At 40.0% G+C, this 16,893-nt stretch overlaps 1 protein-coding gene and 1 pseudogene across 1 annotated transcript in view; both read left to right on the top strand.

Moving 5' to 3' along the window:
• Window positions 1–12,474, top strand: part of STX12 (syntaxin 12) — a 36,605-nt gene extending 24,131 nt beyond the window's left edge. The window contains exons 5-9 of the mRNA XM_068967764.1: window positions 1,686–1,729; window positions 3,339–3,444; window positions 8,582–8,654; window positions 9,346–9,428; window positions 10,739–12,474. Coding sequence (XP_068823865.1) covers window positions 1,686–1,729; window positions 3,339–3,444; window positions 8,582–8,654; window positions 9,346–9,428; window positions 10,739–10,831 — 399 coding nt within the window. The 3' untranslated portion in view covers window positions 10,832–12,474. The remainder of the gene's footprint in view (window positions 1–1,685; window positions 1,730–3,338; window positions 3,445–8,581; window positions 8,655–9,345; window positions 9,429–10,738) is intronic.
• A 1,634-nt stretch (window positions 12,475–14,108) lies between these two features.
• LOC138077159 (glycine cleavage system H protein, mitochondrial pseudogene) lies at window positions 14,109–14,630 on the top strand (annotated as a pseudogene).
• The last annotated feature ends 2,263 nt before the right edge of the window (window positions 14,631–16,893 follow it).

The raw sequence follows: 16,893 nt of genomic DNA, 5'->3' as shown, positions 1-16,893 counted from the left end.
TAAGAGAAGGTGTGAACCCAAAGAGATAACCAGAGCACCGAAAAAAACTACTTTTCCACCGATTACATTTACTGAGGGCAAACGTGAATTCAGTTTTGATGTCCTTATGGCATGAAGTCAAAGTAATGGGTCCATGCAAGATGGATATTGTAAAAGAAGGTGCTTGCAAATTAAACTGGGCCCTAAAAAAAATGAAAAGTAAGCCCTCCTGTTCCTTAGCAGACTGTTAAAAAGATTGCATTAACACTGAAGACGGCAGGAGGGAGGGGAAATCCAGACGGTAAATTATACCACAGAGTAACCTTCAGGCAGATTTGCTGTCCAAATTCATACTACTTGAATGGTCCAAAAGCCTGAAGCTTCTAGAAGTCCTGGTCTGGTTGAGTACCTTCACGCAAACAAAAGCAAATATAAATCGTCTCTGTTCACACATCTTTTATCCTAGCCCCTAAAGAATACTGGCAAATAATTTTTGCAGTGTAATAAACAGCCCAGGGAACACAAAGGATGTAATGCAACAGGAGCTTTCCTACCTGACCAGTGGTAGTATGAGTTGGAACAACCACTGGAAAACATTTGGCTGTAACTTCAAAACACCTTATGACCCAGCCATTCTACCCCAGAGAACTTTGTATGTTTGTACAAAGATATAAGTACAGGAGTGTTCATAGCAACGTTCAATCAGAAACATTCCAATGTCAATTAACAATAGAAGAGATAAATACATGGTGGTACTATAATATATTACAACAGAGAAAATGAACCATAGTTATATTTAGCATCAGGGATGGATCTGGCATATCTAATCTGATCCAATCAAAGCATGAAAGAATACAAACATTATAATTCCATTCATGTAAAATTCAAAATCAGATAAAATATTAAATATTGATATGTATCAATATTTTAAGAATACAAGAAAATGGTGGCCAAAAAGTCAGGATAATGGTTACTGTGGAGGAGAGGGAGGTGGTGGTTATTGGAGAAGAGCACAGAGGTAGGCTTTAGGACACAAGCAGTGTTTCGTTTCTTGATCTGGGGAGAGAGTGAAAACTAATAATAATTTAAAAAACTCCACTGTATTCCTCTGGGTGGGTAGAATTTTGAAATTTTCTTTATGTTGCTTAACTTTTTGATTACTGTTATAAAAAAAGGGAATTTTTTAAAAAATAGACTGCTCTTTTAACTTTTTTTCTTAGTTGTTAAATTACAAAAGTAATGTATCATTAGACTGATTTTTGAAGTCAGTTTGTCACTTTAGAACCCGATACGCTTTAAAGGTCTATTTTTAAAAGAAATCTTTACAAGTTCTGAAAATGTGTTTGCTTGCACGTTTTCCATTCTTTCCCTTAACCCACCTCTCTCCAAATTTAAAAATGTTATCACTGTTATTAGTTTTTATTCCTTTCTCCTACCATGTTCTTTCCATCCTACTTAGTATAGTTTTGACTCTGAACCCAAAGTGGAGTGCAGATTGGCTTTTGACTATTTCACACCCATTCCCAGTCAAGACAGATTGCCAGAGCCCTGTGTCATCTTATAGATCCTATCAGAGCCAAAGGATGTTGCTTCTTTATACTGTAGCTAAAGGAGGTCATTGTGTGTATGTGAGTATGTGTGTGTCTGTGTCTGTGTCTGTGACATGTTTGTGAATAACAGCAGCAATAATGCCATCTACTTTCTAGGCGGAGGAGAGGCAGAGAGAGGAACAGCTCGTCTCCTTTGACAGGTAAAGGAATTGTTCTAAGGTAGATAGTTGAGATGGGATTTTATACTTTATACTTCCTTTTAATTTTAAAAATCAGTGAGAAAAAAGGAGGAAAAATAAAGGGACCCCTGGGGTCAGTTCAGTTCAGTCGTTCAGTTGTGTCTGACTCTGTGACCTGATGGACTGCAGCACACCTGGCTTCCCTGTCCATCACCAACTCCCAGAGCTTGCTCAGACTCATGTCCATCGAGTTGATGATGCCATCCAACCATCTCATCCTCTGTCGTCCCCTTCTCCTGCCTTCAATCTTTCCCAGCATCAGGGTCTTTTCCAGTGAGTCAGTTCTTCGCATCAGGTGGCCAAAGTATTGGAGCTTCAGCTTCAGCATCAGTCCTTCCAATGAATATTCAGGACTGATTTCCTTTAAGATTGACTGGTTTGATCTCCTTGCAGTCCAAGGGACTCTCAAGAGCCCTGGGGTAGGTAATTTATAATCCATCAAATTAAAAAAAGTCAAAACAGTGGGCTTTTCCATGATCTTTGAATTATGAAAGGGATAATTTCAAAGTGAATAAAAAACTTTCAAGAAATCTCTAATGTCTGTGTGTTGAGGAGAGGGTTTGGCTCAAGAGGAATAAATAGAAACCCCCAAAACCTACAATTTAGGAGGGCTGAGATTTTTACCTATAATTCGGATATTAGTTCTTCAAAGTTCCTGGGTTTCTGTTTACTCATCCCTAAAATGGAGGCAACCCTAGAAAAAGCAAATGATTTGTATCTACAAGACATCTCCTTCCTCCTCCAAACTGAATTAACTAATTCCATAGAGATGTATTGATGGTACTAGTTCAGAACATAAAGTGTTTTGTCACAGGTGTGCATCTATCTTGCCACCCCTATACTCTGAGTGCCTCAGAGGCCTGGAGTGCCCTCTCACTCAGTTTTATATCTCCAGCACGTGGAGAAAGTTCTCTAAGTATTGTGGAGATGACATGTGATCTATGCGTACTACTGGAAAGGTACATTTAATGCTGAATTTTCAAAGTGCCATGTCTCATAAGTCATATGCCTTTCTTCTAAATATGGTACCAGAAAAGAAGAGTTGTAACATTTCATCAGCTTTTTCACTTTGCTTTTCTGTTAAGAGACATTTAATAGCCTCAAAGAAATCCTTGAAAACCAGGAGATATGATTCTGGCAGACTAATTGGTGAGGCACTGACAGGTCACTTAACCTGCTCTTCTCTACCCATTTAGTACCTGAGATGCCAACACAGCTTGCACTTTGAGAGTGTCCTGGGAGAGAATGGGCCAGAGATTTCAAATCTCTGCCCGCTTCTTGTCTAGCAACTTTATAGAGTGTATCCCTGGATGGAAACAGCAAGGAGTCCCATCCCTTGTAATTCTGCCTCCTCTTAGTTTTGCCCATGAAAGCTGAGACTTGGTTTTCTTGGTGTTACCAGTTCTTTGCCTCTGGATGTGAAGAATGTAACCCCCAGGGACTTGTATTGTTACCAGAGGAGTTGGAGGCCTGGTACCGTCTTTGGACAGGCTCTGCTGACAGCAGAGATGATATGTCTTAGGTACACCTTTGCGGGGAGGAATCAGCCCATGTGCTTGTCTCCCTGCAGCCATGAAGAGTGGAACCAGATGCAGAGACAGGAGGATGAGGTGGCCATCACCGAACAGGACCTGGAGCTTATTAAAGAGAGGGAGACAGCAATTCGGCAGCTGGAGGTGAGGGCCAGGTCATGTTTTTTGTTTGACTCAGTGTATCTGCAATCTGGTTTTTCTCTCAGTGATTATGAAAAAGGATGAAATGAGTTGTACAGTTTGCATATTATGTGTCAGTGTAATCATGGTGAATTTGACCTACTCTTATGACCATATCAGGATTCCCTGGTACCTCAGCTGGTAAAGAATCCACTTGCAATGTAGGAGACCCTGGTTTGATTCCTGGGTTGGGAAGATCCGCTGGAGAAGGGATAGGCTACCCTTTCCAGTACTCTTGGGCTTCACTGATGGCTCAGCTGGTAAAGAATCCGTCTGCAATGCGGGAGACCTAGGTTCGATCCTTGGGTTGGGAAGATCCCCTGGAGAAGGGAACGGCTACCCATTCTAGTATTCTGGCCTGGAGAATCAGGCCACAAAGAGGATTCAGGGTCACAAAGAGTTGGACATGACTGAGCAACTTTCACACTTCACTAGGATGGTACTGGTCATAGTGCCTGAGGACACCTGGACCCCCTCTTCAGTCACCATGTTTTATAAGGTCTCCATGAGAATACCCATGGAGAACAGAACAAGGCCAACAAATATTTTATTAAGACCTTGTCCCTAAACCTCAGTGCCAGTCTTTAGGTTCGGTGGGGCTCTACGGAAAGCCCTTTGCTTAGTCTGAATAACCCAGAGTAAAGACAGGCCAAAAAGTTTGCTCCATTTTTGTGCATCTGAAAGTCCAATCACAAATTTTGGGTATCCCATCTGTGAGTCAGAGAAACAGGAACAATTTTTGAGGTGAGGGTTGAGAGAGAAGTCTCAAGGCCTTTCTTACCTGAGTTTCCAACTTTAATTTTTTGCATGATGACCAGTAAAACATCCTTAAACCTGAGTACTTTTCTCCATGGAGATGGAAGACTGCCATCTTGGGGCAGTGCGGGGAGGAGGGTTGTAGAGAGGAGAAACTTTGATCTCCTCCTTGACCTTCATCTGTGGCAGTGGTTCTGAACCCTGACTGTACTTTTAGAATCACTTGGAGATTTTTTTTTTTTTAATGCCCCACCTCTTCTCATCCACCCACCAATTACTAGTTTGAACTGCATGTGATTTTCTTATTTTTTTGTAGGTTAAAAATGGACAAACATCCACAGGAAGCCCTGGGTGAGGGCATTTTTTATCTTACAAACTTCCCAGGTGATTACAAAGTGCAGTCAAGATTGAGACACACTGCCCTAGAGCCCTCTGTTTTTTTTTCTTGATACTTTTTTTTTTTAATTTTTTTTATTGAAGGATAATTGCTTTACAGAATTTTGTTGTTGCCCTCTGTTTTTTGATGAAACAGTTCATCCTTGTGCTCGTACTTAGTCATGTCTGACTCTTTGTGACCCCATGGACCGTAGCCTGCCAGACTCCTCTGTCCAAGGGAATCTCCAAGCAAGAATACTGGAGTGGGTTGCCATTTCCTACTCTATGGGATCTTCCCAACCCAGGGATTGAACACATACCTCCTGTGTCTCCTGGATTACAGGTGGATTCTTTACCGGCTGAGCCATCAGGGAAAGCCTGAAGTTTGACTTCAAAGATGTCATGTGTTTTCTTTTTCATCTATTGCTACTAATCATCTAATTGATTCTCTAACATGAGAAATCCCATCCAGCCGAGAGTAGAATGAGATGTGTGGAGCTGAGGAGAGGAGTGTCATGGGCACTTCACGTTCAACAGAATCAAGGTCTAATTCCTTAGCTGTTGCACTTTCGTGTCCAGTCATTTCCTGCATCTAACATGCAAACCCTGCTCTAACAGTGCAGCAACACACTCCGGTGTGCTTCTCTTCTACTCCCACTCTATCCTTCCCACACTCTGGTCACCAAATACGTGTTTTTTCCCCCCACATCAAGCAATTCTGCCACATCATCAAGATACACTACAGTGCAACTTAGTTCTAATACTGTCTTCCTGGAGTTAGCCTCAGATCCCACAGATTGAAGGTTCAGTCCCACAAGACTGACCCCTGTTTCTGCGACTTCAGGTGCCAGTCGCAAATCCAGGTGCTTCTGACCTGTGCTTCTGACCAACAGGTTGGAAATTGGAAGTTCTCATGATCCCCTCCTTGGGTTTGATTAATTAGCTGGAGCAGTTCACAGAACTCAAGAAAACAGTTTACTCATTAGGTTACTGGTTTATTATAAGAGGATACAGCTCAGGAAGAGCCAGACGGAAGAGATGCATAGGGCAAAGTATATGGCCAGGGGTACATGGCTTCCATGGGGCTTCTCCAGTGGTGCAGTGGCAAAGAATCCTCCTGCAGTGCAGGAGATTCAGGAGACATGGGTTCTATCCCTGGGTCAGGAAGATCCCCTGGAGGAGGACATGGCAACCCACTCCAGTATTCTTGCCTGGAGAATCCCATGCACAGAGGAGCCTGATGGGCTATAGTCCATAGGGTTGCAAAGAGTCAGACATGACTGAAATGATTGAGCATGCACGCGTGCATGGCTTCCATGCCCTCTCCAGGCCTACTACACTCCCCATATCTCCATGTGTTCACTAACCAAGAAGCTCTTTGAACTTCTGGTTACATGAGCATGATTAATTAAATAATTGGCCTTTGGTGATTGATCTAACCTTGAGCCCTCCACCCCTCCCCAGAGGTTGGAATTGGGGCTGAAAGTTCCAATCAACTAAACACCAGGTTGGTTCCCCTGGCAACTAGCCCCCATCCTTAGGGGTTTTTACAAAAGCCAAGCTATTAACATACTCAGGAGTGATTGAAAGGGTTTGTTTTGAATTAAAAAGGACATCTTTATCTCTTTTATCACTTAGAAAAAAATTTTAGGAGCTCTGTGCTCCGATTGAGACAAAGATCAAATACATATTTCTTATTATGAATCATAATATCACATCCATGTTATAGCCAAACTGGGCTGTTTGTTCTTTAACCAAGTTACCTTTCTATGTATATGGCTTCTTAAGTCCTGCCTCTTCTGCAATAGTCTTCCTTCTTTGCTTGAGGTAAATGCTATACCACTTATTAGTCATTTACCATATAATACCCTTTCTTTTAAGTGCTGCACTCAATAATGTCAGCAAATTTGGAAAACTCAGCAGTGGCCACAGGACTGGAAAAGGTCAGTTTTCATTCCAGTCCCAAAGAAAGACAGTGCCAAAGAATGGTCAAACTACTGCACAATTGCACTCATCTCACATTCTAGTAAAGTAATGCTCAAAACTCTCCAAGCCAGGCTTCAGCAATACGTGAACCGTGAACTTCCTGATGTTCAAGCTGGTTTTAGAAAAGGCAGAGGAACCAGAGATCAAATTGCCAACATCCTCTGGATCATTGAAAAAGCAAGAGAGTTCCAGAAAAACATCTATTTCTGCTTTATTGCGGAGAAGGCAATGGTACCCCACTCCAGTACTCTTGTCTGGAAAATCCCATGAACGGAGGAGCCTGGTAGGCTGCAGTCCATGGGGTCGCTAAGAGTCAGACACGACTGAGCGACTTCACTTTCACTTTTCACTTTCATGCATTGGAGAAGGAAATGGCAACCTACTCCAGTGTTCTTGCCTGGAGAATCCCAGGGACAGGGGAGCCTGGTGGGCTGCTGTCTATGGGGTCGCACAGAGTCGGACACGACTGAAGCGACTTAGCAGCAGCAGCAGCGGCAGCAGCTGTTTTATTGACTATGCCAAAGCCTTTGACTGTGTGGATCACAATAAACTGTAGAAAATTTTGAAAGAGACGGGAATACCAGACCACCTGACCGGCATCTTGAGAAACCTATATGCAGGTCAGGAAGCAACAGTTAGGACTGGACATGGAACAACAGACTGGTTCCAAATAGGAAAAGGAGTACATCAAGGCTGTATATTGTCACCATGCTTATTTAACTACTATGCAGAGTACATCATGAGAAACGCTGGGCTGGAAGAAGCACAAACTGGAATCAAGATTGCCGGGAGAAATATCAATAACCTGAGATATGCAGATGACATCACCCTTATGGCAGAAAGTGAAGAGAAACTAAAAAGCCTCTTGATGAAAGTGAAAGAGGAGAGCGAAAAAGTTGGCTTAAAGCTCAACATTCAGAAAATGAAGATCATGGCATCCGGTCCCATCACTTCATGGGAAATAGATGGGGAAACAGTGGAAACAGTGTCAGACTTTATTTTTTGGGGCTCCAAAATCACTGCAGATGGTGACTGCAGCCATGAAATTAAAAGACGCTTACTCCTTGGAAGAAAAGTTATGACCAACCTAGACAGCATATTCAAAAGCAGAGACATTACTTTACCGACTAAGGTCCATCTAGTCAAGGCTATGATTTTTCCAGTAGTCACGTATGGATGTGAGAGTTGGACTGTGAAGAAGGCTGAGCACCAAAGAATTGATGCGTTTGAACTGTGGTGTTGGAGAAGACTCTTGAGAGTCCCTTGGACTGCAAGGAGATCCAACCAGTCCATTCTGAAGGAGATCAGCCCTGGGATTTCTTTGGAAGGAATGATGCTAAAGCTGAAACTCCAGTACTTTGGTCACCTCATGTGAAGAGTTGACTCATTGGAAAAGACTCTGATGCTGGGAGGGATTGGGGGCAGGGGGAGAAGGGGACGACAGAGGATGAGATGGCTGGATGGCATCACAGACTCGATGGACGTGAGTCTGAGTGAACTCCGGGAGATGGTGATGGACAGGGAGGCCTGGCGTGCTGCGATTCATGGGGTCGCAAAGAGTCAGACACGACTGAGCAACTGAACTAAACTGAACTGGACTGAAGAACTTTTTATCTAGTACTTCTGAAAATGCTATGAGATGGGTACTGTCATTGTCCACATTTTAGTAGGGAGGTCCAAAGAAGTTCTTAATTTAGGGTTGAACAAGACTGTGGAGGGTTAACAGTCCTCTGTAACTGATAGTCAGGCTCAAGAGACTGTGCTTCTAATTACCTACCAGCATAGTACTCTGCATAGAGAAGTCACTTAGTAAGTGTTAATAGTTAACTTTATTTTCATTTTCTGTTTATAGAGAAAGCATGATTTATAAGCTTTAAAAACACATGTGTTATGTTAATAGCCAGAACTTTAGGTAAGTAGAGGAAATGAATCTTCCAACATGTTACTTAATATTGGTTAATTTTTGTGTGTGTGTGTTCCTTAGGCTGATATTTTGGATGTCAATCAGATATTTAAAGATTTGGCCATGATGATCCATGACCAAGGTGATATCATTGGTATGTATTATTGATACCTTTAACATAAAGGTGAGTGGATAGTTTTTGTATGCAAAGAAGTCAGTAAGCTGTGTCTTAGGAATCTAGGAATACCATTTAAAATCACTAAATTCATTTTCTTAGCAATTTTCTTACCTTGTCAAATGTGGAAATTAAAATAAGGCTTCCATGAATAGCCTATTCACTTGCCGTAGCCTCATGTTAAGTCTTTGGCTGTTTAGAGAAATAGCTGTCAGCTTCTCAGTTTTTATCTCCAGAAACTTGCACAGCTATGGGATTCGAAACCCTTTTTAAAAAAAACTTTTTATTTGGAAATAATTTCAAGTTCACAAAAAGTTGCAAAAATGAAAATAACAAGGAATTCCTCTATAAGCTTTACTTAGATTTACTTCTTGTTAACATTTTACCCCATTTGCTTTTTATTTGCACTCTTTCTATGTATTTACCTGATTTTTTTCTGAACTGTTTGTGGATGATTTGCATACTTCATAACCCTCTACCTCTAAACAATTCTTCAGTGTTTATTTCCAAAGAAGAGGGCTGTTCTCTTATGGGGCTGGTAACTTTTGATCTCATGGCTAGATAGTTGGAGTGATGGTGGAACAGGACCCTTAGCATCAGAATGCTCTTCAGTTTGCAGTCTTGAAACATCCGACTGTGGTAAAACATCCTCTGCCCTTCTCTTTTGCAGACAGCATAGAAGCCAACGTGGAAAGCTCAGAGGTGCATGTAGAAAGAGCCACTGACCAGCTACAGCGAGCTGCTTACTATCAGGTAAAAGCAGGTACAAAAGAAAGTCACTCTGCTGTAGACTCTAGGGGCCATCAGAGTCACTGACACATGGAGAACAGCTGCAGCCGTCTGTTTGGTCTTAAGCTGGAGGCAGGCAGTCATAATTGCCATCCCAGCCCCATTTTTAGTATTTTCCTTTGCAGAGAGATCTAGAAAAAAGGCATCAAACTTTGAATAAACTGACATAAAAACCTCTTAGCTAGAAAGCTATCCCCATAAGCTAGCATGATACCTAATTTGGGGTAAGGCTTATTTTCTAACCTAAACAGATGAAATTTGTTTCAGTTAGGATAGTAATAGGTACAAAGTAGGACTTTGCAGATAATTTATGTTGACTGTTGCCACAGAAAATGGACAGAGGCTCAACTTGGACTGCTGTTTATGTATGAATTAGTTGGCTTATCATATGAGGGTTATTTTGCTGTGAACAAATAGGGGTTAATTGTTCTACTTTCTGTAAAGTGGTATTTTTCTACATATTATTTGAAACTCTGATTTTACGAACTTTATCTGGGTCTTCACCTCAGTTTACACATGTTGTGAATGAGGTCCTTCTCATTTCTCCTCAACCTGGTGTTGCATGGGTTTTTAGAAACAAATAGCATTTAGTCATTTACCATGTTCCTAAGATAATTGTACTTCCCCTGGGACTGTTCTTAAAGAAATCGTATTTAACAGTAGTTTCCTTTTAAAAAGTGAGTGATGACTTTAATATCCAACAGTAAAGAACAGTCAAGTAAATTATCTACATCCACTTCATGTTATTTTATGTGGGAATTAAAAGATGTTTATGAAGAGTTTATAATATCACAAATTTTATTCTAAAATATTGAGTGAGAAAACCATCAGACATGATACAGTATGGTCCCAGTTTTGTCAGATAAATGTGCCTGGATAAAAGATCAGAAGGAAATACAATTAAAATGTCAGCTGTTTTATCTGTGGGTGATTATTTTCTCTTCTGCTTGTCTGTATTTTTTACAGTAAACATAAAACTTTATAAGAGGTATAAAACCTTTATTCAAATATACATGTACAAATAACTTATTTTATGGCAAATAACACCTTGCAACATAAACAGTTCCTTTGCAAAACTGTATTTGGGAGCATTGAATGAGGACTTGCACTGCTGTCTAGCACTGGTACCTTGAGATTTTTGAGAAGGTGTCTGCATAATCATACACAGTTTAATTTTGCATTACCAGGAGGCCGACTGATGAAGCACTCCTGGAGTTTTATAAACATTTTTTACTTGTTTCATGAGTATCTTCTTTACATATTTCTCTCCTCAGAAAAAATCTCGCAAGAAGATCTGTATCCTGGTGCTTGTCCTGTCAGTGATTATTGTAATCTTGGGATTTATTTTGTGGCTAGTTAATAAATGAAGTGATTGCCTCCAGCCTTCTCCCGCTGAGCTGTTTTCAAGGGCAAGTGCTTGTTGGAGTCTTGCCAGAACAAACTGATCATACGAAGAGAGAATACACCAGAATGTCTTGTAATAATTTAGTTAGAAACTACCTACTAACTAGTCCTTGGAATTAGTGACCTATGGAGACAGTATTTATCAATTTGTGTATACATTTTATTGATTTCTCAAATTAAGAATTAATTTATGTGGATTTTCTTTTCTCTTGTATTCTGATTGCTCATCATCCCAAGTGTTTACTTAAAATTCCATTCTAGATATTCTTATTTCAGTAGGCTAACACTACAGTCTTGTAATATTGTCTTTTTATGTATATACAAGATTTACCTTTTTACTAGCAACTGAGATAGAATTACTTTCGGTCACCCAGCACATTGGAGTTTGTCAGAAACTGTATAATAAGCCAGCAATTTTTATTATTTAACATTTTAATTTGAATTTCTAAGAAGCCTGTTCCCTATATGCTTTGAAAAATTTTGGCAATGTATTTAACTAGAGAGTAAAAAATTGCACATGTGATCCAGATTAAATGAGAAGTAATGATCTGAGCTGGCCAGCTATTGGGGAATATGTGTTAATCTGGGTTTAAAGTTTATTACTTGTTCGTGTCATTGACTGCAGTTCATCCATATATATGCTAAACCATCTTGTCCACTTTTTGAAGAGGTTAATTGAATCAACATTACGATGCTCTGTGGCGTTCCTCTCCCACCTGTCTGTATAGAATGGGAGAATTAGACAAAGCATGCTTTTGGAAAGCAAACAGAAATTGTTTGGAATGATTTAATCTTCTGTTGTTGTTGCTCAGTTGTGGTTCTACATTCCTGGTAAATGATGACTGTTGCCATCAAAAGGCTGCCCCCTACCCTAATAAGGTTTGCTGGGCATTTGGTGGCAGGGAAATTTTAAAAGCTAGACTCAAGTTGGTTTAAAATTTAGAATTTAGTCCTGTGAACTGGCAAGAAAACAAAGAAAAGGTACTTTTTTTGTAAATAATATTGGTTTGGAATAGTGATGTTAGAATTATCCTAATTTATGAACAAGAGGTTAATCTCTCCATGCATAGTTTTAGACCAAAAAAAATGTTTCAATAAAAGATTGCTGTCTTGTAATATAAATGTTGTCCACTCCCCTTTTTCGCAGGTTTAGGGAAGTTACAGGGGAAGTAATTTTTTTAGGTTCTCAATAAATGTGAATTGGGCCAACAATTTCAGTTCATCCTTTAGTGAATTAGAGGATTTGGCTAGGTATATTTATATTTACTTCTTCCATTCCTTTTAATGTTCCTTAATCTTCTTTTCCTAAAATAATGTGAACAGCAGGGAAACAAGGGCTAAATACTTAAGTTTCTTTGCACTCTTGCATCATTTCACCCTCATAATACAAATAAACATTTTAAAACCTTCTATTATAAGTTTCTATGCGTTAACATCCTAATGCAGTAGATATCAGATGATGTGCTGTCCAGAGAAAAACTGAGACCTGCAAGAAAACTGGAGATCAGGTGAGGATTGGTTTGGGGGTGGAAGAGGCCCTTTCCTTGAAGAACAGAATAGAGCTGTTGGGGTGTCACAGAGGCCCAGGCAGCAGCTTCAGAGGTAATTCATTGGTTCTACAATCACTGCCCCTTCAGCTCTAAATTATACTTGGACCTGAATACATCATTTATAATACTCCAGGCAAGAAAAAAAAGGCTTGATTGTAAAAAACAAAACAAAACACTTTTCAGTTTGGGTTAAATGAAGCCACCATAGTTCTGTTCTGTTATACTATATAATCCCATGGTGGTGTGGTAATAGTAATCATGGGCCATAAATATGACCTTGGCCTAGAATTGCAATGGCCTAGGACTTGTAATAGTTACCAAGAGGTTCTGCTAAATGGGCCTAACAAACCTGTTCACAGAATTATCCTTATCTGTGCTTTGCCCACCTTGAGGGCACCATGGTTTAGGGCAGTGATATTCTTAACTATGTCTTCACATTAGAAACAAAAAAATACTGATATCTTGGTACCCCTACCACAAGATTCTAATTTAGTTAGTGGGGGTTATAGCTTGGATATAGGGACTTTTAAAGCTCCAGATAATTCTCAGGTATAACCATGGTTGAAAACCATTGGTTTGGAGGTCAAAAACTAGACTGGGGTACAGAAGGCCTGGAGAATCTTAACTCTCTTATTTACTCACTATAGGTATTTGAACAAGTTACTTAACCCATAGGCCCCAAGTGTCCTCAGTTGCTCTTTTATAACTTTAAATTCTCTGATTATAAGGATCACCAGGGTTTAGTCTGAACATACAAATTCTGTTTTTCTCTTTATTCCTTTCCTTTTCTCTTTCTCCCTTTCTCCTTTCTTTATGGAAAATTTTCTCTTCAAGTGAATTAAAACTGTAGTACTGTAGTATAGGGTAGACTAGAAGTGTCATGCGGGCCACTTCCTCTGTGAATATTCAAGAACAGGAACTTGTTAGCTGCTAGATCTGTGCTCCCTGAACAGGTTTTGTTTTGTTAAGGAGTGGAGATACACTCCCTTGTACCACTAGCAAAAATGTCAAAATGAAATTATGCTTCAGTCAGTGCAAATTAAAACACCTTGAGCCTTCTCCCTTCAGTTTTTGGTTTTTGTGTGTGTGTTTTTTTTTTTTTTCCCCTTCTTCTGTTCAGAGGCAGTTCTCAGTCATGGGAGTGAAACTTTCACTAAATGCAGACCAGAACTCAACTCAGTGTTAGACAGAACTCAATTCTATCATGTTTCTAGGAGTGGGAATCACCTGCTTCCTCCCTGCTTTTCTAAGCATGTTTAGGGTATCCCTAGGTTTCAAAGAATTTTTCAGTATTGCTTTCCAGCACTATGAATTACAACTACTTCAGAATCTCCACCTTGCCAGGGAATAGCTTGAAAGATTTTGATTCTAACCCTTTCTGCTTTTAGGTCAACTGAGGAGTTCATTTGAATCCTTATCCAAAATGAAATTTGATTGACAAAATAGTACTTAATTTTAAGAGATAAACTTGAAATGATAGAATTTTTAATGTGGGACTCTGATTGAGGACCAATTTTTTACAGTCCGTGAAGAAATGAGAAAAATAATGTTAGTGGGCTTTTTAAAGTGCCATCTTTGAGCTAATGGCTTCCTCACTTTTTAAAAAGATTATGAAAATGAGGTCCCGCCCCGCCCCCGCCGGCCGGGGTGCTCTAGGTGCCGCGCGGAGACCCTCTGCACCCGTGCGAACATGGCGCTGCGCACGGTGCGGAGCATGCGGGCCGCGGTCGGCAGCCTCCGCGCCATCTCAGCACCCAGCGCGCCCTGCTCGCTGCGGCCCTGGGGACTGCGAGCGGGTGCCGTCCGGGCGCTGCGCACCGGCCCTGCTCTGCTGTCGGTGCGGAAATTCACAGAAAAACACGAATGGGTAACAACAGAAAATGGTGTTGGAACAGTGGGAATCAGCAATTTTGCACAGGAAGCTTTGGGAGATGTTGTTTATTGTAGTCTGCCTGAAGTTGGGACAAAGTTGAACAAACAAGAGGAGTTTGGTGCTTTGGAAAGTGTGAAAGCTGCTAGTGAACTCTATTCTCCTCTATCAGGAGAAGTAACTGAAATTAATAAAGCTCTAGCAGAAAATCCAGGACTTGTCAACAAGTCTTGTTATGAAGATGGTTGGCTGATCAAGATGACATTCAGTAACCCTTCAGAACTAGATGAACTAATGAGTGAAGAAGCATGTGAGAAATACATAAAATCTATTGAGGAGTGAAAATGGAACCCCTAAATAAACTACTTTGAAACAACTTAATCTAGCATAGTTGTCTTAAATTAGTGGTGGATAGATATTTAAAAAGCAACTTTTAGCAAAAGAAACTACTTGTAACAATGTTTCCTGAAGAAAATACCATTTAACTTTCTAATGACTTCAGATAAACACTGTGCATCTTTTCCACAGCATCCTGTGATTTTTAGGCTAGGCTCCAGTTATAATATTCAGAATTCCTGAAATTATCTCTGGTAAAACTAATTACAAAAATTATGTAATTTAAGGATAACATGGTTATCTTAAACCTTATATGACACTGTAACTTGCTTACAGCTATCCTTGGATTTGGGTCAAAATTATCTTCCCACTAGAAATAACTGCCAGTGGAGAAAAGTTTGTTAGTTGTATAGTGTCCAATGAAGAATATTACTATCTTAATTTTGCAGTATACTGTGTTTGCTGGTGCTATTTTTATACAGTGAAGTAACAGCCTTGCAGGAGAATAAACAATTTAATAATAAAATATTCAACTTCTTAAAAAAAATAAAAATAAAAAAATAAAAAGATTATGAAAATGAAAAGGTGGTGATGTTAGGTCACAGTCTTCATTTAAAATCTCCTTAGTTGGCAAAATAAAAGTTGATGCCACTGTAGTATTTTCTTTTTCCCCTAGTCCATGACATCTCTAATGTCTGAATCACTCATCTAGACTAGCCCCATCGCTTTACAGCAGAAGAAGCTGAGGCCAAGGATGGTGGTCTACTGTAGGAATTTAAAGGCTTGTGGAAGTGCTCTCATTGGTCATTTGTGGGGTGATATTAAAGCCCTTACTACAAACAATTCACTATGTTAAACGTTTTACATTTATCATCTTATAGCCACAAAACCATTGAAGAGATGTATTTTTCTTGTCCTCTTTTTATGGATTAGGAAACTGAGGCATAGTAAGTGACCTGGCCAAGGGCACACAGTTTAGGAGCAGTGGAGTCAGGCTTTGATCTCAAGCACACAGACTTCAAAACCATACCTTTAGACCTATGCACTGTCTCCGTTCATCACTAATACAACTGTCCTTCCACCACCTCTTTCATAAAGCTTTAACAATCCAGAGTAATGGCAATTTCTATTCACTTTTCATGAACATCTTTTCTTCAGTTCAGTTCAGTCGCTCAGTTATGTCCAACTCTTTGCGACCCCATGAATCGCAGCACGCCAGGCCTCCCTCACATCCATACATGACCACAGGAAAAACCAGGCTAGACGGACCTTAGCACCTTGTCAATTTTTTGTTCACCACCCGGCTAAATGAAGTTTCCTGATGTATCTACCATCTGTATACAAACATTTGTTTTTCAGTGTCTCCATCTGATCATTCATATCAAAGATGTTCTAAGGAAGTTTTTTTAATATCAATATATTCCTTATATCTTTAGATTCTATTCTAAAGTCTCAAAGTCTAAGAAACTAATCTTTTTTGAGATACCAAAACCCATTGGCAGCTAGTCCAGCAGTCTTTACATTTCAAAAGGTTCACCTCCTAGACTGCTGTCCTCTAGTTTGCATATCTGTACTGACATCATTGGTACCCAAACAAAGAGCATTTTGCTTTATAAGGCCTAGGTAAGTGTGCCATTACATTACATCTGCGGTCAGTGTGAATATTAGCTGTGCTGAAAACAGGGGAAATGGCCAAGGAATAAAGAATTATAAGGGTAAGAATATATTTTAGGTTTCTTGGGTGTATATTCAGCATTATAAAGGATTAAATAATGGACCACCCGTGGAAGCTGAGAAATTGAAAGACAAAGCTGACATGTTATTAAGGTCACTGACAGCTAGAAATGCCTTCAATACCACCTCATGCCTGAAAAGGGCATAGGACCTCAAAGGCCCACACAATCTCTCCAGATAAAAGTACCTTCTCTTTTCTGTTATACTCAAAACACTTGAGATGATTTAATTTTTTTTAAGAATCAAGTCCTTGTGCTCAAAGGAGGAAGCTATAGCCTGTTTTCCTGAAAGCAAGTTTAGAACTATTGGCCTAGTCTATCTTTGGAATCACAGGGCTGGAAAAGGGGGTATATTAACCCTTTCATTTGATAAGTGACCTCAGGGAATTCCCTAGCAGTCCAGTGGTTAGGACTTGGTGCTTCCACTGCTGTGGCCCCAGGTTCAATCCCTGGTGAGGAAACTAAGATCCTTAAAGCCACACATGCAGCCAAAAAAAAAAAAAAAAAAAAAAACTGACCAGTTAACATCCTTGCTG

The sequence above is a fragment of the Capricornis sumatraensis genome, chromosome 3 (assembly GCF_032405125.1).
Source record: "Capricornis sumatraensis isolate serow.1 chromosome 3, serow.2, whole genome shotgun sequence".
In the NCBI taxonomy this organism is placed as follows: Eukaryota; Metazoa; Chordata; class Mammalia; order Artiodactyla; family Bovidae; genus Capricornis; species Capricornis sumatraensis.
Note: the sequence above shows the minus strand (reverse complement) of the source record. Positions and strands in the feature narration are given on the sequence as shown.